At 54.4% G+C, this 27,626-nt stretch overlaps 7 protein-coding genes across 7 annotated transcripts; 3 read left to right on the top strand and 4 right to left on the bottom strand.

The window, feature by feature from the left end:
• Nucleotides 1-1,124: 1,124 nt before the first annotated feature.
• Nucleotides 1,125-3,159, bottom strand: CTHT_0024010 (mitochondrial 5-aminolevulinate synthase-like protein; the record flags this gene model as incomplete). The annotated part of the gene is made up of 2 exons (XM_006692800.1): nt 1,125-2,716; nt 2,784-3,159. 2 exons carry the CDS (start codon nt 3,157-3,159, stop codon nt 1,125-1,127), a joined length of 1,968 nt encoding a protein of 655 aa, XP_006692863.1.
• A 1,718-nt stretch (nt 3,160-4,877) lies between these two features.
• On the bottom strand, nt 4,878-11,301 carry CTHT_0024000 (helicase-like protein; the record flags this gene model as incomplete). The annotated part of the gene is made up of 3 exons (XM_006692799.1): nt 4,878-5,264; nt 5,406-5,877; nt 5,984-11,301. The coding sequence occupies 3 exons, from the start codon at nt 11,299-11,301 to the stop codon at nt 4,878-4,880; spliced, it is 6,177 nt and encodes a 2,058-aa protein (XP_006692862.1).
• Nucleotides 11,302-13,477: 2,176 nt separating this feature from the next.
• On the top strand, nt 13,478-15,139 carry CTHT_0023990 (glutathione synthetase-like protein; the record flags this gene model as incomplete). Its single annotated transcript, XM_006692798.1, has 3 exons — nt 13,478-13,773; nt 13,857-14,069; nt 14,122-15,139. The coding sequence occupies 3 exons, from the start codon at nt 13,478-13,480 to the stop codon at nt 15,137-15,139; spliced, it is 1,527 nt and encodes a 508-aa protein (XP_006692861.1).
• A 162-nt stretch (nt 15,140-15,301) lies between these two features.
• CTHT_0023980 (putative vacuolar protein sorting-associated protein) lies at nt 15,302-17,232 on the bottom strand (the record flags this gene model as incomplete). Its single annotated transcript, XM_006692797.1, has 2 exons — nt 15,302-16,030; nt 16,087-17,232. 2 exons carry the CDS (start codon nt 17,230-17,232, stop codon nt 15,302-15,304), a joined length of 1,875 nt encoding a protein of 624 aa, XP_006692860.1.
• Nucleotides 17,233-17,802: 570 nt separating this feature from the next.
• Nucleotides 17,803-19,250, top strand: CTHT_0023970 (putative mitochondrial outer membrane protein; the record flags this gene model as incomplete). Its single annotated transcript, XM_006692796.1, has 2 exons — nt 17,803-17,840; nt 17,936-19,250. The coding sequence occupies 2 exons, from the start codon at nt 17,803-17,805 to the stop codon at nt 19,248-19,250; spliced, it is 1,353 nt and encodes a 450-aa protein (XP_006692859.1).
• Nucleotides 19,251-20,169: 919 nt separating this feature from the next.
• Nucleotides 20,170-22,121, top strand: CTHT_0023960 (uncharacterized protein; the record flags this gene model as incomplete). The annotated part of the gene is made up of 5 exons (XM_006692795.1): nt 20,170-20,191; nt 20,278-20,322; nt 20,375-20,474; nt 20,528-21,549; nt 21,607-22,121. 5 exons carry the CDS (start codon nt 20,170-20,172, stop codon nt 22,119-22,121), a joined length of 1,704 nt encoding a protein of 567 aa, XP_006692858.1.
• A 1,756-nt stretch (nt 22,122-23,877) lies between these two features.
• CTHT_0023950 (uncharacterized protein) lies at nt 23,878-26,910 on the bottom strand (the record flags this gene model as incomplete). Its single annotated transcript, XM_006692794.1, has 1 exon — nt 23,878-26,910. One exon carries the CDS (start codon nt 26,908-26,910, stop codon nt 23,878-23,880), a length of 3,033 nt encoding a protein of 1,010 aa, XP_006692857.1.
• Between the last annotated feature and the right edge of the window lie 716 nt (nt 26,911-27,626).

The raw sequence follows: 27,626 nt of genomic DNA, 5'->3' as shown, positions 1-27,626 counted from the left end.
CGCACGACAATGAACAACCTTCAACAAACTTCAAAGTGGTTTGTGAAGTGTTTTTTTTTGTTGTTGTTGTCGTTGTTGAAAAATAGGATTGTATTCAACAATGCTTTGTTATAGATTTCCAAGGAAACCACCAACACTCACTACAGCCCCCGACACATCCAACTTCCTATTGCAGACCTGAAAATACTGACCATCATACCACCCATGAACATGGCTGTCATTTGGTAACATGAAATTTAAGGGTTTTCCCCAGGCAAAATTGCCATAGCATGTTGGAGCTGAACTTAGCTGAGGCTCAAAGCTTGCATGCAGTGCTGCTTGTCTGTAACTTTCGCCTGACCTGGGCCGTAAAATCCCGCGGAGACAGCGCCGAAAATCGGCCTGCCGGTTCGACCTTTTCCGATTGCCACCTCTTGGTTTTCTTTCTTTCTTTCTATTTCTTTTCCAAAGCGGAAGATGAATCGAGCCCACTGAAAATATTCTATTTAAGATTTTACACGACCTTCTAATCAAGAAATATCTCGCTCGTTGAGACGACAGAGCCTGTTTCAACCGCTTTTATCCGGGGTTAAGACTCTTGCTGTACGGTCATAACTCATCATACATGATGATTACGGGCTTCCTTACAGAATGATTACACTCAGGGAGCGCTTCGAATCATACGTCACGCACTTCACTCAAGCTAAACCAAGGGATGGACGGACATTGTTTATGGCATCTCAGGGCCTCTCAATTCGAGAAGGCCAGCCAGAAATATACTTCTTTATTGCATTCAAACAAATATGCTGATGCTTTTTTTTTTTAATAAACCAAAGAAGACTTGCACTCTCCTTTTACTTCCTGCCCATCCGTAGGCAGAAGCGAAGAGACAGTCAAACGAATCGAAGATTCACGTGTGCTGTGACTGCGTACCCTTGATAGGCATAGGATCAATCAATAGCCATATCCCCTCCAAGTCGAGGCCGCTCGCTCCAACGAGCGTCCTTATTACGTCCTGCGGCGGCTACCAGCGACAAGAAAAAAAATCCACCAAAAGAGAACCCAACCAGGACGGGTCGGCTGAGCGCATCCCCAGCGGCCACGACGACGATCAATCCGACTCAGAAGCCGGTAAAGAAAGCCGCTTAAGCCGAAACACTAGCAGCCATCAGACCCCTAGCCTCACGCTCAAGAAGGCGCTCTGTCACGCCAGGGACAGCCAGCCCGTTGGTGGGTTCAGCAACTGGGGCAGCAGCCGACTCAGCCATGATCTCGCGCAGGATATCGCGGGTAGCGTCCGCAATGCCGAGCTGCTCATCCGTCCACAGAGGCTGAGGCTCAACAACGCCAGGCTCACCAACGCCAATGAAACCGCCCTCAGCAGCCCAGTCGGAAGTGCGCTTGATGCCCAGCTCGGTCCAGATGTTATCAATCGCGCGGACGAGCTCGTCACGGAACTCCTTGGTGTGACCGGGGGTCGGGGTAACGCGCAGACGCTCCTGGCCGACGGGAACGGTCGGGTAGTTGATGCTCTGGACATAGATGCCGTACTCATGCAGTAGCTTGTCAGAGGCGAGCTTCGCCAGCTCGGCGTTGCCGACCAGGATGGGCACAATGTGCGAGGGATTCGGGATGACGGGGATGTCGCGCTGGGTGAGGGCTTCCTTGACGGCGCGGGTGTGCAGCTGCTGCAGGCGGCGCTCAGTAGGAGAACGCATCTGGTACTCGATAGCGGTGCGGGCACCGGCCATGACGGCAGGCGGCAGGGAGGTGGTGAAGATGAATCCAGGGGCCAGCGAGCGGATCGTGTCGACCAGCTTGGCGCTGCCGGCAATGTAGCCACCGACGCAGCCATAGGCCTTGCCGAGGGTAGCGGTGATGATGTCAACGCGGTCCATGATGGTACCGCTATGACGGCCCTGTAAGTGGGCCTCAAAATCGAGGTGTTCGGCCACACCAGCGCCGTGAGGGCCGTACATGCCGACAGCGTGCACCTCATCGAGGAAAGTGATGGCGCCGTACTTCTCAGCCAGGTCGCAGATCTTCTCGATCGGGCCAATCGAGCCGCACATGCTGTAGACGGACTCGAAGGCAATGATCTTGGGAATGTGCAGGGGCAGCGAGGCCAGCTTCTGCTCCAGATCCTCAACATCGTTGTGCTTGAAGATAATCTTACGAGCGCCCGAGTGACGGATGCCCTGGATCATGGACGCATGGTTCAGCGCGTCTGAGAGAATCACGCAGTCGGGCAGTTTGCTGCCGAGAGTCGCGAGGGTAGCGTCGTTGGCCACATAACAAGAGCTGAAGACCAGAGCAGCCTCCTTGTGGTGAAGACGGGCGATGGTCGCCTCCAGCTCAACAGCGTGCTTATTGTGGCCCGAAATGTTGCGGGTACCGCCTGCGCCGGCGCCGTACTCGTCCAGTGTCTCATGCATGGCCTTGAGAACCTCCGGGTTGCGACCCATGCCCAGGTAGTCATTGGCACACCAAACTGTCACCTTTTGGTCCTTGGTGGCCATGTGGGCGCGGGGGAACTCTTTAGCCAGGCGGTTGATGTTATTGAAATAGCGGTACGACTTGTCCTTATGCTTCTTGTCCAGCTCAGCAGTATAGAAGGCCTCATAGTCGAACTTGGTGGTCGGATGGGTCACGGGAGGGTTCACGCGTGTGGCAGTGGCCGTGTTCGTAGAGGCGGTAGCAGGCTGCTGCTTCGTCGGAGACCGGGGAGGGATAGGAACTGGTAGATGAGATGTCAGTCAGTCATTCTCCCTTAAGAACTGTTATCGGCGACACAATATACTCACCCTGCTCTCGGAATAGCGTGCCCTCAACAGCCTGCGCATCCTGCGAGCGGCTTGTATGCAGCTTCGCCTTGCCGGACTTGCCGCTGTGGTTGGCATGGCGGGCGCCGGAGGTCGAGTGAGAGGGCGAAAGAGTCGCCATGCCGGCCTTAGCAGCAACGGAGCCGTAGATACGGGCCGACTGGATGGCCATGGCCTTGCCCATGACGGGGCAGCGGCGGGCAAGTACCTGCAGCTTTGACATGGTACCGCCACATGGCGAGAGAGCGCCGGCCTGCGCGGCGGGGGCCACGGCGGTTGACATGGCGCGGAGCCCCGCGGCCGTGGCCTTCTTCATGAAAGGGCACATGGCCTTGGATTGGCGCAGAACTGAGTCCATGGCGGGCAGCTTTGCTGTAGAATACGGTTTTCGTTGGTCTTGCAGGGGCGGGGAGAAGCACAGAAATTTTCCACGAGTTTTCTGTGACACGACACCAAAATGGATAAACTGTGCGACGAAGGAAAAAAAAAAAAAAGAGGAACAGGCAAAGTCGACACGGACGGCAGACGAGACCTCAGCCCAATGCAGCACGCAGGAGGGGAAGAGAAGCGCTGGCACACACAGGCAAAGGGACGAGAGCACACGATGCCAATTGACACTTTTTTGTGATTTTTGTTGAGTCGGGTGGGAAAAAAAGGGGGAGAGGAGGAGGAAAAGAGTCAGAAAGTCAGAAGCAGCCCAGAAGGTCGGCGAACGGCGGACGGAAACCTTCACACGATTCCTGCAGAGTCGGTGGGTCCCCCTGGACTTTCCACCCAAGTCGAGGCCAATCGAGTCCCTCGCTGCCCTTCCTTGGTCTCGGAGTCTCGGTATCTGCCCGTGCTTCGGTGCTGCAGTCCACCGCAGTGCCCACAGCTGCCCACTGTTCGCTGTTTTTCGCTTCAATGGGATCCCGCACAATTTACCCCCTTTGTGCAATCTCTTTCACGCCATTGGCTCAACATCCAGTGGGTTCCCCCCCACCATAACAGGTAACAGGTACATCCCGCGCTGCTGCTGCCCGCACACAAGCCGGCCACCGGACCTTGCGCCGCTTGGTACCGGAGACTTCCCGTGAGGCTCGCCTGCATCGGTCCGCAGCGGACTTGACTGGAGGACGACGTCGGCGCTGCCTCGGCAGACGATGATGGATGTGCTGCTTGAAGTCATCCATTCGTCTCTTGTCCTTCGATCGTTGGGGCAGGGCAAAGAGCTTCAAAACAGGGAATGGACCCTTTAAGCAAGACTAGTGACGATGATGATAAGCTTACATTCGTGAAAAGGACAGCTTTCCTGCTCCTATCTTTACATTGCATACACACTGCATATCCCACCTACCCCTCCTCTATGGGGTTACCCGCCTACAAATCCGATCCGATGTGCTCGCATCATGGAGCACGTGAGGGGAAATGCCACTTCACCCCCGCCAAAAACAAGAACTGCTACAATCGAGTGTATTTACCCGACAGACATGATCCCGACCAATGTACAACTTATACAGTTGCAAAGAGAGAGAGGGAGGGGGGGGGGTAAGAGGTCCATCTCCGAGCTTCCAGAGTAAGAAGCATATCCGCCCAGCAATATCAGATAACCATTTTTCTTCTTGTTAAACCTCTTTTTTTCCATTCCCTCCCGCTCTCCAACAAACTAGCATCGTAATGTCCCATCCGAAAAGCAGCAACGTTAGACAACTATGTAATCGTCCTTCCATTTTGTCTACCCGGTAGACTGCCATGACCGCCGCCAGTAACGCCGTGTTACTCCATGTCCCTCGAATGATGACCTCGAACCTCCCGGGGTATCTTAGACATACACGCAGAGAAAAGAATAGTAAAGTAAAAGAGAAAAGCCCAGAATGCTGTCGAACTGAGAAGAGAGTAAAGAAATTTGCCTTAACCTCCGCGAAGGGGAAGGGGCAGTACATGACCCACAGGTAAAGTAAGGAAATAAATATACGATGACGCAAAGGAAAACCGAAAGAACGAGAACCCGAAACGCAGCTCCAGAAAAAAAAACGCCCCGTAGAAGAGGGCCCCAGTCAAAGACGAAGTCCAGCACGCCACGCACAGTGATCATAATCAATCACTGTCAGATATGACTTGTGGCTCATCGGCTGAATCGCCAGGTCGCACCGCCTTAGCTGACGTATTTGTAGCAGAGAACGGTGTCGGCGTCGACGGAAGCTTCTTAGGCAGCGGTTGCGACTGAGACGTGACCGACTGGCGAAGGCGTTGTTGCACTCGAGAAATCTGCTGCGAAGACAACACAAACGACGATGACTGCTGGGGTTGTGGTTGTGACTGGCGCTGCGATTGTGACTCAGAGTCATCCCCAATGAACCGAAGCAACGCGCGCTGGCTGCCCCTGCTGAAACTCTCCCGACGACGATGGTCTTGTTGCCTTGGTGACGAGTTCGGTCCACTACCGGCGATCGCACCCGAGGACTCAACATGGTTGCGAAGTAACTGTTGTTCCGGAAACTTGGTGTTAGCTCAGTTCAGTCTCCCCGATGAAAGAGTTCACAAAATAACAGGTGGTTTTTTGTTGCTGGTCTCAAACAAAACCAGCTGCTATGAATAGTGTCGTCGAAGGGGGCGGTTGCATACTTTGATGTTGAACTGTGAAGTCCAGATGAGGTTCTTGAAGGCTCCCTCAGGCAGTGCCTTGAGGTAATCAATCATTTGATTGGTCTCGGCCCGTGTCATCTCGACCAGGTGGGAAACGTCGAAGTATCCAGAGAGCATGGCCTCTGCAAATCGAGGTTCGCGCGATGCTGCCCCCAGGCATTGAAGCTTGTCCAAGAAAGGCAGCTGTCCCGTGTTTCTCAGGCTAAGCATGTGGACGATTCTGTTGATGAGGCCTTCAGGAGTGCAACGAACATGCCGACCTTCTCGGAAGACTGTTTTGTGAACCCTGATAAGCGGCTCGTAGTCGAACCGCCACTGCGGCTGGGGCGAGGAAGCATTCTGGGCAGCAGTGCTAATGGCCGACGGAGGGGAGATGGGTGAGCCCTTGTAATGAGTCCCTGCAGCAAGAATAGGCTGCAGGGATTGTTGACCCAAAGCAACATTTGAGTCGCTTTGTGCTGGTGTTAGAACCGGTGCTGGCATGAGACCTACTGTTGTCGGGCTAGAGGCGGCGGTTGCTGGAGCAATGGAAGGCTGGATGGCGCTGTTAGTGATACCTGGGCCCGACACGACGGGCGTCAGGAAAGGGTTCGGCGGCGGAAGAATTGCTGGTGGAATGTTGTTGCTCAGCGGCGGGTTGACCGACGTGGTGTTGCTGACCGGCGGGGGGAACGCTGGTGCCCCGGACAGGGGGGTTGTAGTACCGAGAGGAGGAGACAGCCCCGAAGTCACCGAGAGAGCTGGGAGCGCTGATGGGCCGGCGCCCACATGGACGAACGTCGTAGACCATGGGAGTGGCGTAGTTGCTGGTTGAGTAGCTGGGAACAGTTAGTTGGTTGAATTGTTGGTGCACAAATTTTTGCTGCTGCATCATGAACTCCTGCTGACCAAATGTCTCGTTGAACGACGTTGACTGGACCAAGGGAAGCTCATTTAACGGAATCTCTTGCTGCTGGTGTGCGATGACTGCATTCGCAACCGCTAAGTTTGGCACCGGCAAGCACCCTAATGTGTTCGCGTGTCCGACGCTGCTGGCTTGAGTTGCCACCGTCGGAGCGCCTAGAGGGGAGCCTTGTCGCACTTGCGCTGGATTGCGGGAGGGCGACTGAAAACTCTGCCTCGCTTGAGGCAGTCGTTTCTCCCGCAGGTGATCAGGTACTTGGATCCTAACCTTGAATTTGCCTTGATTGCCTTTGCTGGTAGATTGCTTGCTGGACTTGCTGTTAGACTCACCACTTGCGGTAGCTGAAGCCTGTTGCCTGAAAGGCGGCGGCACCATGCCTAGGTTGATCCTCGCCTGCCAGAGTCGTTCATGTTCGAGGCGCTTCCACTCTTCAGGATTCTCGATCCTCAGCCGTTCCATGCGGACGCTTTGTTCCACCTCCTGCTGATCTTCAGCCGACAGCTCGTACGTCTCCTCCTTTTCGAACGTCTCCGTAGACGTAACCTTCTTGACCAAATGGCCAACTACCTCATCCTTGAGGATAGCGTCCAGCACCAAGTCGTGCCCCAACGCGCCGGATAGATCTTCCTGCTCGGGAACCTTGGGCGGCGCAAAGTACGCCCTGGTGTTTCGATTGCTCCGAGGATCAGGATTTTTGTCATCCACGACCCGTTGTGCCAGCTGCGACTTGAAAATCGCGTTGTTATGAATAATGTCCTCGAAGGTTCCACCGATTGTTAGCCAGTAAACGTATACTGGCTTTGTCTGGCCCAGTCGGTACGCGCGGCCGATGGCCTGTTGCTCGTTGGCGGGAGTGTACTTGAAGTCGAAGATTACCACCCGATTGGCGCCGTAAATATTGAGGCCTTCACCCCCTGCTCTAGTCGAAATCAAGTACACCATAGAGTTCGGGTCGGTGTTAAACCTTTTGACATTTTCCTGTCGCTTGGAACGGTCGGTGCTCCCATCAAGCCGCTGGAATTCAATCTTCTTCCTCTTCATAATGTTTTCGATGAAGTCGAGCGTAGGAATGCTCTGAGAGAAGACAAGCACCTTGTCGCCCACTTTCTTGCATTCGTCCAGGATCCGAAGAAGCACCAGGATTTTGTTGGATTTGTCATAGTCCTCAATATCGCGGATCGCTACCTTTGCGAGCATGTTGCTCAAGACTTCGCTCGGAGGTTCGGGCACAATTAATGCCTTCTCTTCGTCTTCATCATCCCCTCTGGAGGAATCACCAACCTTCTCGTTCTGTTTCAACTTATCGCTCGCCTTCTTCTTCTGCTCTTCCAACCAGGTTTTGAAGACGAATGGGTGGGCCAGAATCAGGCTCAGTCTCGCCACGAGGCTCCAAGCCTTTGCGAGGACGTTGCCTTTCATTGTGTCCGAGAAATCAGCATGCACAACCCAGCCAAGGTATTCTTCGTAGAGTTTCATCTGGACTGCGGTGAGTGGCAGAGTAATGATGAACTCCTTTTTGGTAGGGAGTTCGTTGCGAATGACTTCGATATCTCTCCTGTGGACTTTGGGCTCCACTGTCTTCTTCAAAACCTGGAGCATCTTCCTGGCTTTTCTCTTCTGAGCATCACTGCTGTCGGCGTAGAGACCTTCCTTGATCGGGATTGAGAACCGGTCCTGGAACTCCCTCGAATCGCCAAGGTAGTTAGGAGCCACCCAGTTGATCATCGCATAGTAATCGTCGACATTGTTTGTCAAGGGTGAGCCAGTCATCGCGATGCGGCTCATCGTCCTAAAGTTCGACGCTGCTTGACTGCGCTGAGAGCTGGAATTCTTGATGTAATGGGCTTCGTCGCAAACAACCATATTAGGAGTATCCCGCAAAAGATCGGCAACCTCTTGCTTGGCGTCTTTGTCCTTATCGTCTTCCTTGATATCCATCATTAGGGTAAACATCGCGTAACCCATGACGAGGACGCCGCCGTTTTCAGCCCAAGCCTTCACAGTCCTCTGCCGCTCGTTAACCGAAAGCCTGGACTCAACCTTGCGAACAGGTCCCAGAATATCGTTCGGAGCCCACATCTTAATCTCGTCGCACCAGTTATCAACCAAGCCAGGCGGACAAAGGATCAGCGTCTTGGACTCTCGCAAGTCTTCGGGAATCTGCGAGCGAATCGACTCATCTGGTGAGTTGGCCGATTCTGCGATGACGACGAGCAGGGTGATGACCTGCATAGTCTTGCCCAGGCCCATAGTATGTGCCAACAGGCAGCCCTGGCGGACACTCGAATTGAGGACGACTTGATTCCACATAAAGCGGACGCCTTCAATCTGGTGGTCTTTGATCTTGGAGCCAATATGGTCATTAATGTAGATCAAAGCCTGCTCGTCAGACTCTTTGGACTCGTTAACGATAAGGCGAGATTTGTCGCTGGGGACCTCGCCAGACTGAGCCAGTTTCTCGCGCAATTGCTTGGCTCGCTGAGAGAGCTCTTCTTCATGGAGGAAAGTCCTCTTGCGAAGATCTTCCGCAGCCTGATCGCGGCGCTTGGGGCGCCGCCGTTTCTTAATTGACGATTCTTCCTCTGCTTCTGCTTCGAGCTCCTTGATCTCTGCCTCTGCGGCTGCGATTGGATCTTCAATGTTTGTGGTCGCCTCTTTGTTGGGGGTCTTTCCGGCTGGCGATTTGACGACGATCCTAATGTTCTTCGTCGGCGTCCGTGCAAAGATCTGTGTAAAAAGGGGAAGAACTTTGTTGAGAAGAACACAAAAATTAGCAAACTTCTCGACCTCTCGCTGCATTCTCGCGAGCGTAATGCTGCGCATGTTCGGCTTGGGGATCCGTTTTGCTGTGACGCTGATGTAAGCATCAAACAGTTTGGCTAGTTCAAGGACTAGAGAGCTCGGGGCCGACTGCGAAGAGGAAGGATGCGACGAAACGCCAAGTTTCGTAACGAAGGGTTCCATAAACTCTTGCCAAACCTGATCGCTATCCTGGCCAACTACAGCTTTCGCGAGGGCGGTACGCTGTTCTGATGACCACGCATTGTTTAAGATAGCGACGACAAGGCGATCGGCGTCATTGTTACCCTCCCAGACTTCGTAACCCATTTCTCCGATTTTCTTGAGGCTTTCGAGGTCGGTGAAACCGGGGAGCTCTCCAAGGTTGCGAGACTTCTCCGGAGATGCGGACGACGAAATCTCGATGACCTCAGCCTGAGTGGGTACCAAGTTCTTCGGTGTTACTGGAGCTTGGACTTTTCCGGCTTTGACCTTAGTCGGTGTCGCCTGCGCTGAAGGAGGAACCTCGACAATTTTTCTTTCGGGAGATAGCGATGTGGCCGGTGCAGGTCTCGGCTGAGCATCCTCCTTGACGGGAGCTTCGACAATGGCTGAGTCCTCCAAGTTCGGGCTTATCGAAACAGGGCCGTGGTCTAGAGGGGGGGGCGAGTCGATATCCATCTCCGTCGCAAGTGACTTCATATCCTCTGTAGGAGGAAACTCTCCATCCTCGTCATACTCGATGAAGTGGTCCATATCGGAGTCACTCGACAGAATTTCCTCTTCTTCATCGTCCACGACGATCTTTTCCTGCTTCGGCTTGCGAAATGACCTTGGAAGAGGCAGCGGCTTCGGAGGAGCCCTTAGGCTCTCAATTACTTCAATCTTCCAAGCGAGATGGAGTTTCTCAAACAAGGTCACCTCAAGGTAATCTGCAAACTTTTGATGGACGTTTTCCTGAACCTTCCACTGCTGGAGCAGAATTTCTTTGATCAGACGCTGAAGCCGCGACTCGAGGCGCTCAACCTCTGATTTGAGGTGCTTCAGGAACTCGCGGCGCTTGGGATTTCGGCGAGCATCCTGCCAAATCTTCCGAGCCTTAAGCTCATACTTGGGCTTCTTTTCTTCCTGCCAGCGAGCCTCAAGCTCCTGGAGAACCTGGTTGATACAATCACGGACCTGGTCCTGACTGAGAGTGTGTTCATCCTTGGCAAGACGCTCCCGTCTCCTTTTACGCTCTTCCTCCTCTTTCAAGTACTCCTCCCAAGTCTCTGTGTCAACGCTTTGATCGTCATCAGACTCTCCGAATGGTGGCAGTACCACATCCTCTGACAGTTGCCTAGCTTGGAACCCGGGACGGGAGTTAGACAGAAGAAACCGCTTGAAGTTTCGGTAGACTTGGATGCGTCGATACCCAGGCACCTTCAGGCCAATGTGCTGAAAATTAAAGTCGTCATCAGCGTTATTGGCGTTCCGGGAGTTAACCAGAATGAAACTCTCATCCGGAAGACCTGAAGTACCGGGAAACGGGAAGTTGGTCTCCAAGGTGATTGCCGATGAACTCTTGCTAAGGAGGACGCCCCCCTGGGTAGGAATGGGCGCAGGGCACGTTCTAGTCGGCTCGGTCGAGATGGTAATCGGTGCAATCCTCCTCTTCTTAGCAGGTGGCTCCGTTGTCACAGGTTCGGAGAACGGTGCGCTCCTATCAACTGGGCTCAAACCCGCACGATCTGAAGCATTTTGTAGAGTACTATTATTCATTGCTTTCGAGCTGCTGGCAGGAGGCGCGGATATCGAGACCTTCGGGGATGTGGCGCTGCTGAGTTCGGCCTTCAAAGTTGGCTCCTCATCAGAAGCCTCCTCGCCTTCCGATTCGGTACGACGCTCAGCCTTCCATTGTCGGTACCTCTGGCTGCGCTTTTGGAACTGAGTAATGGCATCTTTGAGGCCCAATTGATGCGGTAGTTTATTGATGCCAAGATAGTGCCAAAGCTCATGGAAGCCAAGTTCTTCTCCGTAAGTGAGAAGAGCTTCGCCGTCAACTTCGCACTCCCGAAGCTTGGCTTCAAGAGCGACTGGGTCAGGAAGCTTCTTCGCCGACGGAGCCTTCCATGACCGATTGGAAGTGCAAAGCTCTTGAACCACTCGGTCCACATCCCATAAAAAGGGATCGGTTATGTCGTCCCCAGGCATCTTGAGGACCGACTGGTCTTGCTATTCAGGTGGTCAGTGAGATGATTATAAGAGATGATGGGTGATGAAAAAAGCGGGACAGGAGAGTTGAAAAAAAAAAACCCTTGGCCTCGGGCCACGTCGTGACCAGAAATGTTGGCTCGAGGCCAGCAACGAATGATGCCCTTGAAGCCGTAGCAGAAGATGCCGGCTTGAAGGACAAGTATTGAAATTGACAGATGGAGTGGTTATGGTTATGAAATGAAGAAAGTTGAGGACAGTAAAATGAAGGAAATCAGTTGAGTGGGGGAGGAAGTTGGCTGAGACGAGCAGAAGATAAAATAGAAGGGAGAGAGGAGGTGACATCTCGCGAAATCAATACTGTGCGAAACATGAGTGCAGAAGATGGGATGGCAACAGAGACAGAGAAGGCAATGGTAAGAGAAAGCGAACCCGGAATACGGGATAACTTACAGAAAAGTTAGAAGTGACAAGCCCACTTCATGTCCTTTGCCTGAAGCACAGTTGATGACTTGACTAGACGTGAGTTGTGAGGCTGAGGCCGGGGTTGTGAACGGTGGATGTACAATTAATTCGGTGCAGTTCACAGAGACGGTACAGTGGAACTAAGATACAATGTAGTCAGTGTAATCTGATGACAGTGATTGAGCCCTGACGAAATTATCTGTCGAGAATGAGCCGTTTGGTGAAGCTCAAGATGGAGCAGCATAGCAGAGTATGTTCTATGCGACGAAGAAATGAAGTTGAGTGATCCTTAAAAGATAGCAGAATATCGCATGCCAGTCACTCCGTGTGCAGGTCGGCCCAAGACTTGGTGAGAGGGGTGTGTGTGCGGCTGTGGCAACAGCTGGAGAACGACCAACGGACTAATCGGCAGTTTTCCTGGCAGGACATGGAACAAAGTGCCTGCAAGTATGATTCTGAGACAGCGAAATGCACAAACCTTGACGAAAGACCGGCTGAGCATTCACAAGGAGAGCCGAAGCTGTGCGAACCTTGGTCCCAGCCAAAGACAACCTGGAGAGAGGGTGTCGCGTGAAGCTCTGGCAAACGCGAAGAGGCGCGGAGGATAACAACCCGTGTTCACGTTACTGTAGAGCAGGCCCAATGCCGCTAAAACACTGCAGAGGGTTTTTTGACTTTTCAGCTTGGCAACCTTTGGTGGGGTAGTAGAAAAAACAGAGGATTCGTGTGATGGGAACTTTGCTCGACAGTGTGTGAGTTCATGCTGAGACAGTGCGCGATCCTTCTGGCACAGAATTATAAAAGGAAATGTCCTTAGACAATACTGAAGCATCATTATTCTGAGGGCCATCCACGTATTATAACCTTCAAAAAAGGGGGCTAGAACATTATAATCTGCTGATTAAAAGCCATATGTGCTCAGTGTTGTCTACCCAGTTCCAGTTTCCATGCACCCCAATACACACGTAACTTACCTCAGAGCACAACACCAAGATCGATGTTCCCACACCCGAACCCTAGCTGCTAACCTGAATCTTAACCTAACTTTAACCTACTAGTCCCAACTTTTTGGAAGTTGTTGAATCCTAATGTTGAAGTTTGCATAATTGCAGTGGTAAACGTTGGCGTGTAATGGCTTTTCATATAGGCTGGGCAGAGGCGGGGACTGAAAACTGGAACTCGACAAAACTTCACTAGGAGATTCCATACCTCTCTGGGTTTATGGGTATGGGGATCTTGCAACATCCGTACAGCTATGGCTGAAGCGCACACAGGATCTAGAGGCAAACACCGTGTGTATCCACCATAAACACTGTACGATTTTTGTAGCGCCGATTTAGTCCCGATAAGATAAGATTCCAAAACACCCCGCGATCGCGATGTGACGAGAGATGGTGACTGCGGGGCATTGACTGGCTTTCGGCACATCAATTGAGCGCCAGGAAAGTGGATGAGCATTTCAGCTGACCGATAATTGCTCTAAGGAGAGGTCTGAAGGTCTTTACTATACGCATTTTGGGGACTCGTGGCTTCTCTTTCAAACAGTTGGCGAACTTCAATATTTACTCGCTTGAAAACGGCCAATTTTGAACTCTCAAGCCGAGACTTCCCAGATTTGTAAGCAGCATCGGTCATCTCACTCTCAGAAAATCAATAACATCTCTAGTCTTTTCCAGGACGCTCACGTAAATCATTAGAGTCGCTCCCGAAAATGGCATATCTCACAGGCCCAAACTATCCCCCAGTCTTAGACAACACTGCCGAGACCGAACGGCTCGTCCAGACAGTCAAGGATTGGTCTATTGCCAATGGCCTCGCCATACGTCCACCGCCGGCTGTGGCCGCTGATGCTGATGGGATTTTGGCTATCCCGGCACCAGTAACACTATTCCCTAGCCCATTCCCCAAGAGCTGTTTTGAGGAAGCCAAGGCCATTCAGACGACGTATAACGAGCTCTATGCGAGGATCAGCAGGGATGAGGAGTTCCTTGGGAAAGTCGTCGAGGAGTGAGTAGTTCCTGGCACTTGAAAGACCTGATTTAAGCCTGCTTCTGCTTTGTGGGCTCAACAGGTGACGCTGACTCTGCTAGGGTTGCTGGCGGTGATGAGTTCATTGCCAACCTGTGGCAGGTTCACCAGAGAGTGAAAGGCGAGGGCTATGTCCAGCCCCTGACCTTGGGTCTCTTCCGCTCAGACTACATGGTCCATAAGGACGGTGACAACCTGCAGATCAAGCAAGTTGAATTCAACACCATCGCCTCCTCATTCGGCGGTCTCTCTTCAAAGACTTCCCTCCTCCACAAGTATTCCCTCTTCCCCTCTCTCGTGAGCACTCAGTGGCTAACGGATTCCAAGACACCTCGCCGCGACCGAATACCCCCTTCTCAACACCCCCATTCCCAGCTCATCCCTCAACCTCCCCTTCAACGACAGCGCCAAAGGCCTCGCGGCCGGCATAGCAGCCGCTTACCGCGCCTACGGCCCCTCCTTACAAGACCGTCCAGCCTGCGTCCTCTTCCTCGTTCAAGACGGTGAGCGCAACGTCTTCGACCAGCGCCATCTCGAATACGCCCTTCAATCCGAAGGCATCCCCGTCTTCCGACTCCCCTTCTCCCAGGTCTTGCAGCACACGACCCTGGGCGAGGGACGTGAGCTGCTCTACCGCCCGCCACACAACCCAGGCCACGTGTTTGAGGCTGCCGTGACGTACCTTCGCGCGGGGTACGGCCCGGGAGATTATACCTCCCCAGATGCCTGGGAAGCGCGGTACCAGATCGAAAAGTCGAAGACGATCGCCTGCCCGTCGGTGCTGACCCAGCTGGCGGGAATGAAGAAGGTGCAGCAGGTGTTGGCTACCCCGGAAACGGACAACGAGCAAGCGCCCGCGGCGCTGAGGCGGTTTGCTCCTTCTGAGGAGGCGGTTCCCCGTCTCCTGAAAACGTTCACCAATATCTACCCCATGTCGCCCTCAACACCGGCTGGACGGTTCGCTCAGTCTCTGGCAACATCACCAGAGCACAGCCTACGTTATGTCCTGAAGCCGCAGCGTGAAGGCGGTGGGAATAATGTCTACCGCTCTGCGATTCCAGCCTTCCTGTCGAAGACCCCGAAGGAGCACTGGGGTAGCTACATCCTGATGGAGCTGATCACGCCGCCAGCAGTACGGAATGTTATTCTGAGGAATGGAAAGATCGAACGGGGAGGCGTAATCTGCGAGTTGGGGGTGTATGGGACATGTGTGTGGGATCGTGTGACGGGCGAGGTGAAGTATAACGAGGAAGCCGGGTATCTGTTGAGGACGAAAGGAGAGGCAAGTGAGGAGGGCGGTGTGGCCGCTGGGTATGGGTGTATGGATTCCGTGTGCTTGGTTTAAAGGGTAGAAGGTAGGGAGGTATATATATAGAGTTTTGAGTTGCAATACATATACAAGTCAAGCTAAGAAAAGAAGTGTCGGTATTACGATGGTACCTAACATCACCAGGCAATCCCTAGCCACAATGTCTAGCCAAGCCGGGCTTTTCAAAAGTCATACTCTCTACCTTCTCCTAGCACTGCCTGGACCACTACCACCGCTCCCTATCCCCCCAGATAAATCCAATCCTCCCCAACCGTCGACCGCATCCTCAACCTCCGCTAAAAACTCTTTCGCATTCACAACACTCGTCCCTCCAAGCACGACCCGAACCCCCGGCACCGAAGCATTGATCCCCGCAACTAACTTCGCCTCCTCATATGTAGCACCACCAATCATAAAAACAATAATATCCTGCGGCTTATCCTTTGTCACCGACCCCAGGCCAGATGTGCTTCCTGAAGACGCCCCAGGCCCGGCTGATGTGGTATCCACAAATGGGAACTGCGACTCGCGTAGGCGTCCCTTTACCAGTTGATGAAGGGTACCCTCCATCTTCGGCGAGTGCTGCGTGTAAACATTCTCGACGCCCTTTAGGCCCTTGAAACGACCTCCGGAGGAACCGACGCCAAAGAGGTTAGCGACTACCGTGCCGGGGGTTGTCTCAAACAATGACTCGACGCCGCTGCTGTCTGCGCCGGGCTGTGCGGCATGCAGGCTGCGGTGGTAGGTCAGGAGTTTTGGAATCAGCGCAACCTGGCGGGCAGGGACGCCAGCTGCGGCCGTGAGCAGGTCAAGGAGGATGGGCAATGAGTTGGAAGGGTGTTTGGCGTAGCGTAGGGCGTAGAGGGCGACCAGGATGAGTTTGTTCTGTGGGGGGATGCTCGGATTGGAAAGGTGGGATTGAAGGGTCTGGAATTGAAGATTAGCCAGTTGTTCCGTGGGAAAAGGGTGAATCGAGGACGAACTTTGAGATCAGAGGAATGATTATCATTACAAGCGATGCTCTGCTCCAGCTCGCTCACCTCCAGCAGGTTCTCAGCACCGACACGCCGACTGAGCTCAGAGACCAGGGTGACATGCTTGCTGACGTTGCCCGACAGCTTACGGAACTCAGGATACTCCTCCATGAAACGCTTCATGTCGGCGATGGACTCGATGTCGTGGGTGCTCTTGGTGCGAGATTGGTACTGCTCGACGTAATCCTTGATGTTGCTGCCCAAGTCGCCAAAGTTGAGGTACATATTTTTCTTGAAAAAGGGGTCCTGGTCTTGTGAGAGGACAATCTCCTTAAGTTCAGGCCGGATGTCCGGCACGCTGCTCATGTCAACACGACCGTTGTTGATCCCCAGCAGGTGGTGCACCATGGCCTGGTAGGTCCATTGCATGAGCAATGGAGTAACTGGATCCTCGCGACGGTCGAGGATAAGGAGGATGGGGGGCGTATCGACCCGGCGGAAGTCAAACAATTGTTCCTCCTTGGAAACAAAGGTCCGCACTTCGTGGGCTAACCTCCTGGCCAAGCCGCTGGTCTTCTGGTAGCGAATCAACGGCCTCTTCTTGAGGCTCAACAGGACAGCGATGATACCTTCCGTTGCACGCTGCAATGAGTCTGCGTTCCACATGTCCGGACTCCCACTCCATAGCCGGTGGGTTGGCAAGCTCATGTTGAGCGAAAACAGGTCTGGGTTGATGACAGAATAGTCTAGGAAGAGCTCCTGAACAACCTTTACCACCTCATGATCATCTGCCTCAGCCAGCCTCTCCAGAGTCGACTTCTTGACAACGTTACTGAAGAACAGATGGTACTCCCCGTATTTGGGCTCGCGTAGCTCATCGACCAGGAGACCAACGGAGTCTAAAGTTGGCCGCAAAAAGCACAAACAACGCAAATGACGCATCTTCTCGCGGTTCTGGTTGTCGATACGGTCCATAAGATAAACCTCATGGTTCAGTAGGGTTGACTGTGAGACGGCAGTCGAAATGAAGGGCAGGGTGTCTCGATCCAGGAGAAGGATCTTCATCTTGGCTGATGGCGCTCCTGAACCGGACGCGCCACCGCCAGCCGTCACCATACGGTTGACATAGCCGACGGCTGCCTGTACAATATCCATTTTTGGTCGAGTTTAATTTTGTTGGAATGGAATAAAAACCCGGCGGAACTGTCGTGGTTTGCGGCTCAAGTACACATGGTCGAGGAGCCGAGGCTGGTCACAGTGTGACAGAAGCAGCCCTGCTTGAAGCGGATCGAATGGTCGGCTTTTTGATGTAGAAAATTCTCAGTCGTTGAACCCGAGTTGAATCACCATTCACAGAAGCTAATGATCCGATATCTAAAAGACGATGTCAACTCGAATCGCGGGGCTTTAGAGTGAGATTGGAACAAGCTGTTTCATGAAATGAATCAAGTTGGAAGTTGGCCCCGAGTCCATTGATAGTCGCACCCCAGATGCCTGGGTATGCCAAGAATACCAATGCAGGGGCTTAGCCCGGATCCCTGCAGATGCTACGATAAGATAAGGAGCTTGGTCTGCTAACCGGGGGGGGTGGGGCCCAGAGCACCGGCAATCAACCCAAAAACCACTTTCAATTCGCCCAGCCAAACGTCACCATCATTGCCATCGCCCACGACACCATGCAAACGCCCTGAATCCAAGGCCGAGTGCGGGATCTGCTCATAAACCATGGAGCAGGAGGTCTGCCCCGCCAAGGCAGAGCCGACGTGAGTATCGATCTGTGCGGCATAATTATCTGGATTTCATTTCATCCGCTCCGCTGTGGTCAACCGAGCTGCTAATGCTGTTCCCGTGGATACAGACTCTCCTTTACGCAGGGCTTCATCCTCGGTCAGCTCTCTGTCGTAATCATTCTTGCTGCGTTCATCAGGTTCTTCATTTTTGGCGACCCTCCGTCTCCTGAAGCTACGGCTGCCGCCCGTGCCTCCGAGCGACGACAGCGCACCCTCTCCCACAAGAAATCTATCCTCAGTTTACGAGAGGCCCGCGAGAAGGTTCAGAAGCAACAACAACAGAAGCAACAACAACAACAGGATAGCCAACAAAAACAGGATGGGCTGCAGCCGGCACCGACTCTTGGCAAGAAGAAATCGAGCATCCTCCGTACAGGTCCCCCCAACCTAACAATTGGCGCTATTCTCGAGAAGACCTACTACAAAGTCGATAGCCACCAGCCGGAGAGCCTCGACTGGTTCAACGTCCTGATTGCGCAGACAATTGCGCAGTTCCGCAGCGATGCCCAGCACGACGATGCCATCTTAAGCTCACTGACGAAGGCGCTCAATGGAGCCTCGCGGCCCGACTTCGTCGATGAGATTCGGGTGACGGAGCTTAGTCTGGGAGAGGACTTTCCCATATTCAGCAACTGCCGCATCATCCCAGTTGACGAGGATGGGCTGAGCTTCGAGCCTCGGCGCGGGGGTTTTGATGCTAGTTGGCTCACCCGGCCAGGTGCCCGGTTGCAGGCACGGATGGACGTCGATCTGAGCGACATGATTACGCTGGCGGTTGAGACGAAGCTGCTGCTCAATTTCCCCAAGAAGCTGAGCGCAGTTTTACCGGTAGCGCTGGCTGTGTCTGTCGTACGGTTTAGTGGCACACTGTCCATCTCTTTCATCCCCAGCAATCCATCCGAGAACACGCCGACCAAGATGACGTTCACTTTCCTTGATGATTACCGGCTCGACTTCTCGATCCGCAGTTTGCTCGGCAGCAGGTCACGTCTACAGGACGTGCCAAAGATCGCACAGCTGGTCGAGTCGCGGCTACATCGATGGTTCGACGAGCGCTGCGTGGAGCCGCGGTTCCAGGAGATCGCGTTGCCCAGCATGTGGCCGCGCAAGAAGAATACGCGCGGCGGCGACGAAGCCATCGCCGAGTCGATTAGCAAAGCAAAGGGTATGGAAATAGCTAGGGAGTTGAGAGAAGAAGCTGCGAGGAGTAGTAGAGAGGTTGAGACTGAGGCGGATGCGCGCACTGACAGGATCCTCCACGAATCGCTGAGATATCGACGACGACCGAGAGTTTCGAATCTTTTTGATGACGGGCCGCTTGCTGGACAGATGCCAGGACCGATGCCGGGGTCGATGCCGGGAGTCGACTTGCCTTCGCCGTAGCCAAAGTTTTAACATTTTCTAGGGTATGTACCGATACACAACAGGCCGAGACGGATACGCACATCGAGTGACCCAGATCGACACTACATGCTCTAGTAACTTTTACTAATCGAGGTTTGTGACACATCACCCAACCCTTTCGGGCAGTATCCTCGAGCATCTGTCTGGCCCAGCGGACTGAGATAGGGATGGAGATTACGAACTACCTTAACGAGACAGGAGTTCTGTACAATTTACACACATATATATGTCGGACGAGTTGATATCCATAGCTACAAACTGGTGTTGTATTATAGACTGGCCAGAAGTATAGAGGAGGCTCTTTGACAAACAAAGCAGTGAAGCATCAGTTAATCCCATCTGGAAGATGGTAGCCGCATCACGGTTGGCTTCAGATATGCAATTGTTGGGGTCTGTTCTTTGTGCGGGCTCCCCCTCGCAAGTGGAGAAGGTGGGAGCCACTGGACGACGTTTGCCAAGCAAGCACATGAAAAATGCCAAGATTTTAATGCCCAGCTGATTCTGGTGACATCACGCGTGTTGCACAACGAAAGGGCCTCAAACAACATCCAATTCCGTCCCAACTCTCAATCGAGTATTTTTTCGCCCTTTCTTATCTTCTTTCCCCTTAGAGTTGCGACGGGCTTCAGACGACTCAACTCCGTCGCTGCCCCCCTCTTCCTTTTTGCGTATTTCTCTTCCAGCGGGCTTAACGTTTTCTTCCCGCAGCACAGAGAGTGGAAGAGATAGAGAAAAGGCGCAATTATAAATTATACTTGCGATCTCCCCCTTCCACTTTATCAGCTGCCGGATCGAGATCACAACACCAGGGGCGCCGACCCTGCCTTTAGCGGCCCTCTAGACTCCCGACACGAAGGACTCCGAGAAGCCTGATGAAATAATCAAACATAGTCACAAGATGATTCCCTTCATACACAAACGTATGCTCCGGTCAACCACTCCTGAGGCCCTCTTGAGCTCTGGCGCCCACGTCTCGTTGAACACTCTCAGCTGACTTGATTTCTAGCGTTCGTCTACCTGTCAGGCGTTATTGGCGCTGGACCAGATGAGCGTACGGATTCCTCTATAGTCTCGGACAAAAACCCAATGCTGACTTTGCCCAGTTAAGCTCATCTTCTCCATGCTGCTCTCCTACCCCCTGACTGCCCTACTCAAGCGCATCCCCGACTCCCGCCCTGACCTCAAGAACCTTTTCAGCGTGAGGTGCGTCAAAGGAGCCCGCTGCTGGCCCTATAGCTCTGGCTAACACCGACCAGCGTGTCCATCTTCTACCTCGTCGGGCTCTTCGACCTCTGGGATGGCCTGCGCACCCTCCTCATCTCCGCCGTCGGCGCCTATGCCATCGCCAAGTTCCTGCGCCGCTCGCCCTACATGCCCTGGATTGCCTTCGTCTTCCTCATGGGCCACATGAGCGTCAGCCACATCGCCCGCCAGCGCGCTAACAACCCACGCTCGGTCGATGTGACTGGCGCCCAGATGGTCATGGTCATGAAGCTGTCCGCCTTCGCCTGGAACGTAGCTGATGGCGTGCTACCTGAGGAATACCTTTCTGACTTCCAGAAGGACCGTCGTCTGACTGAGCTGCCGTCTCTGCTTGACTACGCAGGCTTCGTCTTCTTCTTCCCTTCGCTGCTCGTCGGTCCGGCCTTTGACTTTGCCGAGTACCGTCGCTGGCTGGATACTTCCATGTTCGACGTGCCTGCCAACATCGACCCCTCCAAGCGCCCGCGGACTCGCAAAAAGCGTCGCATCCCCCGCAGCGGTACCCCCGCTGTTCTTAAGCTCTTGACAGCTCTGGTCTGGATCTTTTCTTTCCTGAAGCTGAGCGCCTACTTCCCGCCACAGCACCTGCTGTCCGACAAGTACATGACCTACGGTTTCCTGCGCCGCTTGCTGGTGTTGCATCTCGTTGGATTTACCGCCCGTACAAAGTACTATGGCGTCTGGACCCTGTCTGAGGGCGCCTGCATCCTGGCTGGATTGGGCTACAACGGCGTTGACCCCGTCACTGGTAAGGTGTCGTGGAACCGGCTGCAGAACATCAACCCGTGGGGTGTTGAGACGGCGCAGAACACGCGCGCCTACCTGGATAACTGGAACATCAACACCAGCAAGTGGCTGCGCAACTATGTGTATCTGCGCGTCACGCCGCGGGGCAAAAAGCCCGGTTTCCGTGCTAGCCTGGCGACTTTTACGACGAGCGCCTTCTGGCATGGCTTCTATCCAGGCTACTATATGGCCTTCGTCCTGGCTAGCTTCATCCAGACCGTTGCGAAGAGTACGTCCACCTCCTCGATCTCCCCTTTCTCTGAGGTTCACGTGCTAACCTGCGCAGACCTCCGGCGTCACTTCCGCCCCTTCTTCCTCCACCCGACCACCCAACAACCTCTCCCCTCCAAACGCTACTACGACCTGGCCTCCTGGCTCACCACTCAACTCACCTTCTCCTTCGCCGCGGCGCCCTTCATGCTCCTTGGCTTCAATGACTCCCTTATTGCCTGGAAGCGTGTCTACTTCTACGCCATTGTTGGTACCTTCTCGCTGCTGGCTATGTTTATGACGCCTGGTGTGAAGAAGAGCCTAAGGAAGGCGTTGGAAAAGAGGCAGCGTGCTTTCGCCATCCCTGCTGGTGAGAAGAAAGAGGAGGAGGAGAAGAAGAAGGAGAAGAAGGGAGGTGAGGATATGGTCCGCTCACCGTCGTCGAGCGATGAGAATGGTGGTCCAGTTGGGTTGGGAGTCAGTGACGATATTGAGAGAGACCTGGATGAGGCGGTTGGGGAGTTGAAGGCCGAGGTCGAGAGCGCGGTGAGGCAGAGGCGAACTGGTGCCACCACGCTCCGGAGGGGGTAGGATGTTCCGGGGCCGGTGTTGCTGAAATGGACTGAGTTGGGATGGATGGAGCGGCGGTCCTATCGGTGACGAATGAGGCATTGAGGGGGGAAGTAAAGGGGGAAGTCCTATTATACCACGGGGAAATGTAAGAGGCAGGCGGGTAACTGGGGAGAGAGGGGCCTGCGGTGCTACGGGGGTTATTGGATTGGATTTTGTGGGGCTACTTTATACATTTCCGTGGTCCGGTGTTAGGAGTTTGTGTTGGTGGAGTGTTGGAAAGGAGCAAGCCTTGATTTAAAATGAAATGCATGGTCACGGAACTTAGGCACACAAATATTATATCTACACATTCGCAAGGGATAGACAGGGAACTGGTTCTGAATCCACTTCCATTCAAGCCCTGACTACTAAGAACTAAATACTACGATTGGCGCATCGTTATAAGCCAGCCAAGTCGTGCCCAGTCATCCGACGAGGTAAAGAGACTTAAACAGGCTCTAGCTAGTCAAAAAAAAAAACACTGAAGAGTGAACATAAAGCCCATACCATAGGCTCATAAGCTCTATAGATCGTAATCATGTCCTCATGACCGTTGAAAGTTCCAAAAAAAGGAAAGGACTTATCCAAGAAGCGAAGAAAAAACAAGAGAATCATAACGAAAGTCAAATGGGGGTATCTCAGCGTTATACCCAACCACAACCCCAGATCCATACAACCATATAGTACAACTGCAGCACCATCTTCCTATCGTCCAGCCAACTCCTGACTCAAGCTGTCTCTAAAAGGACAGAACTGGTGTACAGGGCAAAAAAAAGACGTCCTTTTAGGAAATAGTAAAAAAAAGAAAGTAACCATGAAAAGAATGGTATGTCAGGTAGGTAATTGTACAAGTCCCACATTAGCGTGCGAGCGCTACTCGAGTGGGACAGCGGTATAAGAAAAGGGGAAGCAAAAATTGAAAAAAAAAAACAAAAGAGTGAAGGTAATTTCATCATCAGAAATTGAAAACATAAAAGGCATAAAAGCCATCTCTCTCGCATAAGTGGGATTCATTGTAGATAGAAATCGTGTGCGAGTAAATCTGTTGAAACCAGTGGTCCCGGGGGGGCGGGGGAAGAAAGGGGAAGGGGAAGGGAAGGGGGGGGGGGGCGGGGCCATATGCTTTATCTCGAAACTCTCTCGAACAATCGAGGTCTATTATCTCTTGTTTTGTCCTGCCTGTGTGTTGTTGTTGCCTCCCTTGCAGAAGCTGTTCGCTGTTGGTTTCCCTTCTAACAATATTCGTGTGTATGTTGCATATGTTCCTTTGTAGTCGCCCCCCCACCAAAGAACAAATCCACTTCCCAACCAACCGACCAAAAAAAAATGGAGTTAAGCCCATAATTTGTAACCAAGATTGTCAAAATTCCATTAAAGCCTCAGAAGATTCCCCTTTCCAACAGGTAGCCGAACCGACCCATGATATGGTTGACCATTGAGAGACCGACCACATAGTTTAACCATGTATTGACACCAACCATACCACCCATCAACAATAGTGATTAGGTAGTAGTAACCATAGTATTGTACGTAAGAAACATTTGTCGTAAGCATCGTTAAGCAGTAACCGCACTGGGTGTGCATGTGTATGTGCATGTGTAGGAGTGTATATGTACGCGAGCGTGTGTTGAGGGTATGTATGTGCGAGACGGAGTGTATGTGAGAGAGTTGGCGGCCCTTTTTCCGACCAGCACATCTTCCAAACGTCTAACCCCGGGAGGATTTGAGGAGAGGTTTACCTCCCCCAGCGCTGCCGACTCCCAACAACAGCAAGCACAATTACGGCGACAATAATCGCCACCCCGACGACGGTCATAACCCGGTTAAGTCCCCTCCACCACCGGGCACTCTCAAACTTCTTCTCCTCCATCACCATCTTCTGATACTCCCTAATAGGATATCCGCGCCCTACACTGCCGCCATTACTCGGCCTCCCACCATTACTCGGCCTGCCCGCATTATCCAAATCAACACCGGCCTCCTCATCCGTCGACGCAGAGCCCCCCCACGTCATCCGCGGGTTAGGCGGCAGCGGCAAGAAAGCCGCGCACAGCCAAGCCAGCGGACAGACGAAGCCAAGGGCGAAGAGGACGATCTGGATGTTGCGACGGCCAAACAAGCCGCCCTTGTCGGCGGACCAGTCGACGCTGGGCGGGTCCCAGACGCTGTAGCGCTTGGCGTGGGCGTCAGGGAGCAGGTGCGGGGACCAGATGGACGAAGTCTTTTCGCGGAGCGTGCGGAGGAAGCGGTTCTCGGGGGGGGCGAGCATGTTGTTAACGGTGGTCGGGGGAGCTGGGGTGACGTCCATGGAGGTGGAGGAGGCGGCGGCGGCTTGGCTCGTGGGCCGACCGGTGGGGGTCTGGGGGACTTGGGATTGTTGGCCGGGGCGGATTTCCCTTGGGCGCTTGCGCGGGCTGTAGATGGTCTGGGGGAACTGGTCGGTGCCGGGGGACTCGCTGCCGTTGGGAATGTAGCCGCTCGGGGGACGGCTGCTGCCGTCTTCGCTGGTGTCGGCCAGGCTGAGGAAGGACGGCTTGTGGCCGAGCCAGCGACGCTCACCGGAGCCGTAGTAGACACGGGCCCAGGCAGGGATGCTGGACGTAAAGCTGTTGGCGCGGGAAGCGACGCTGTTCGAGCGTGAGCGGGAACGCGACCGCGAGTTGGAGGGAGAGTGGAAGTAACGGCTAGCACCCTGAAAGAGGTTGGACAGGCCGGTCTTCGAGGGGCGGTGGCTGAGCTCTGCCAAGCCGTCTCCGTGCTCGTCCTGTTCATGCACCATGCGGATCGGCGCAGGGGGGCGCAACGGCCCCTGAATATCAGAAGCCGTGCCGGCGCTGGTAACGACGGCGGCAGCGGCCTCCTCGAGCTGGCCGACCATGGAGGACGAGATGCTGGGCATGCCACGGCTGTGCATGGAGCTGACCCAGCCGCTGCTGCGACGGCGATGGTGCTGGTAGCCGTGGCTGCTGCTGCTGCTGCTGCTGCCGCCCGGGACGGGAGACATGGCAGGATCGCTAGCCGGCTCACTCTCGGACATGACGGTTGACAGCTGGGAGCTCCATTGATGGGGCGCACCCTCGATCATACCGGTTGACGGGCGGCTGCCGGTAGGAGTTTTGGGGGTCCTATAGCTGGAGCCGGGCCGTTGCGGCAGCGCCCACGGAGCAGGCCCAAGAGCAAGCAAGGCCTGTGTGGGATCCTGAGTAGTGAAGATGGACGACAAGCTCCTCAAAGACTGAACAGAACCGGTCCGGGAGCGAAGGGTCTCGCGAGAGCGCTGCCTGTAGTAGCCGAGGCGTTCGCTCGAGCGCTTCCGGATCGGCCGGAGCGGCGGGACCACCAGGCTCTCCTGAGAGTAGTCGGGGAGGGGCTTGCGGCGGATAACGGTCGCCTGGGATTGCGACGAGGTGTCCGAGATGGACGGGGGTCCGTGCAGCACGTAGTTGTCGCTGCCGGCGTCGCGCGGGATTGTGGGAGGGCTGCTCGGAATCTGAGGGATGGCGGGAGACGAGGGGCCCAGGACCTCCCAGTTCTTCGCGCTTTCTGCGCTGAAAGCAAGGCTGTCGTTCGACTCCTGTGCGGTCGAGCCGGGCCCGTAGACCTTGTAGTTTGTCCTCTCGGACACGGTCTGGACGGTGTGGCTGGAGAAGTCCGAGGTGAAGGAGCTCTTTGGTGCCACAGAGCGTTCCTCGTCGTGCGCCGTCTGCTTGTCCTCCTCCTCCTCCTTCTTCTTCTTCTTCTCGTTAATATCCTCAACGGAAGAAGCCGCCTCGGGGAGCGTGGGAAGCAGGGATTCAGTCGTTGAAGACAGCGGCGCGTCGTACACGGGCTGCCTGCCCTTGAACTCTGGCGTTGTCGGGGCCGGACGCAGGCCGCTGAGCAGACGATAACCCCAAGGAGATGAGCTCTTCGGGGGTTCTTCGGGGACGATCTGGGTAGAGGAAGAAGCGGCAGAGCAGGCGGAGAAGCGAGGTAGATCGGAGACGCTCTCCAGAGCGACCGTGCTCTCGGTAGTAAAGGGAGTGCTGGCACGGCGAGCGCGATCGCTCCAGGCGTAATCCTGGGTGCTGGCGCGGGAAGTGCCTGACAGGCGAGGAGATCGGCCGCTGGGCGACAGGTTCAGGGTTGGGGCAGAGGGGTCCTGACCATCACGCACCAGGGAAAAGGTGCCGTCCGGATGGATGGCCAACTGCAGATTACGGCGACGGGACGGGGGCCGCACGAGTTGGGCTGGGCCAGGGGAACCCGGGGACGAGGGCGGGTTGGACGAACGGGACCAACGGGACAAGGCTGATGGTGTGCGCTGGCCGACAACGCCCATCAAGGATTCGGACGATGACTTCACGTGGCGGATGGTCGGACCCACTGATGAGGAGGAGGGGCTCGCCTGGGTAGCCTGGCTGGACTGTGCGCTTTGCGCGCCCGTGGGTTTCACTCCTGAAACGCGATCATCCCGGGATCGTACCGACGAGAAACCGGGTTTTGTGGGTGACGGCAATGCGGACCCTGGGCTCTGCGCACTGCCCTCAGCGCCCTCTTCCATAATCACCTCATCTCTGGTGCTTGGACGTCTGGCATAGAACTGGCTGGCAGTGCTGTCACGGCGGTCATTATTGTCGCGGGACGAGGCCTGGCTCGAGGCACGCTCCTCATCGATGCGCGGCGGCGAGTAGGGCACGATGCGGATGCCGATGCGGTTGCTCTGCTGCGAGCTGGAGCGCTCGTGGAGCGGTGTCGACGGACCATGTCGGCTGGGCGGCGCCGACATGGCTCTGGGATGTACGGTGGTGGTTGTCTAGTGAAGAGAAAGGAACGCGGTCGGGGGATTATCACGGCGGCAGCGGCAGGGACTCCCGCGGTCGAGGACAAGGCTGAGGCAGAGGCTGAGGCTGAGGCTGAGGCTGAGGCTGAGGCTGAGGCTGAGGCTGTTGGGCTGTCAGAAATCTTCCATGAGCGAGTCATGCGGCGAGCAAGAAATCTGATATTGTGATAACGTCGAGTCGTAATCGTTGATTCTTTGGTCGTGGTCGGTGGCTTGTCGTATCGATGGAGTCGCCTGAACAGAAAACGCGTCGGATGGAGCAGGGAACACGATGAACAGAAAGGCAACGGCAACGCTTGACGTCTTGAGCCGACTCGAGTCGAGATGAGTTCGAGATGGATGAAGCCGATGATACTATTACCCTATTACGCGTGTGGTTGGACTAGTGTAGACTGCAGGGTTGTATGCGTAAGGTGCGTCGGTGTGGTTGCGGTGTGCAGTGAGGACGAGGGCGAGGGCAGGGTGAGGTGTTGGTCACGGCAGGTGGTAGTAGTGGTCGTAAAGAGCGTAATGCTGTGGCTCTCGGCGAGAGAGAGAGAGAGAGAGTGAGTGAGTGAGTGAGTGAAGTAGGGGTGGCTGTTGATGTTGACGGCGATGATAACGACGGACGGGACGGGACGAGATTAGGGCTGAATGCTGGAATTATGCCTAAGAGCTGGTCC

Source organism: Thermochaetoides thermophila (genome assembly GCF_000221225.1).
Source record: "Thermochaetoides thermophila DSM 1495 unplaced genomic scaffold scf7180000011816, whole genome shotgun sequence".
In the NCBI taxonomy this organism is placed as follows: domain Eukaryota; kingdom Fungi; phylum Ascomycota; class Sordariomycetes; order Sordariales; family Chaetomiaceae; genus Thermochaetoides; species Thermochaetoides thermophila.
The sequence above is the reverse complement of the archived record's forward strand: the minus strand, read 5'-3'. Positions and strand labels throughout refer to the sequence as shown.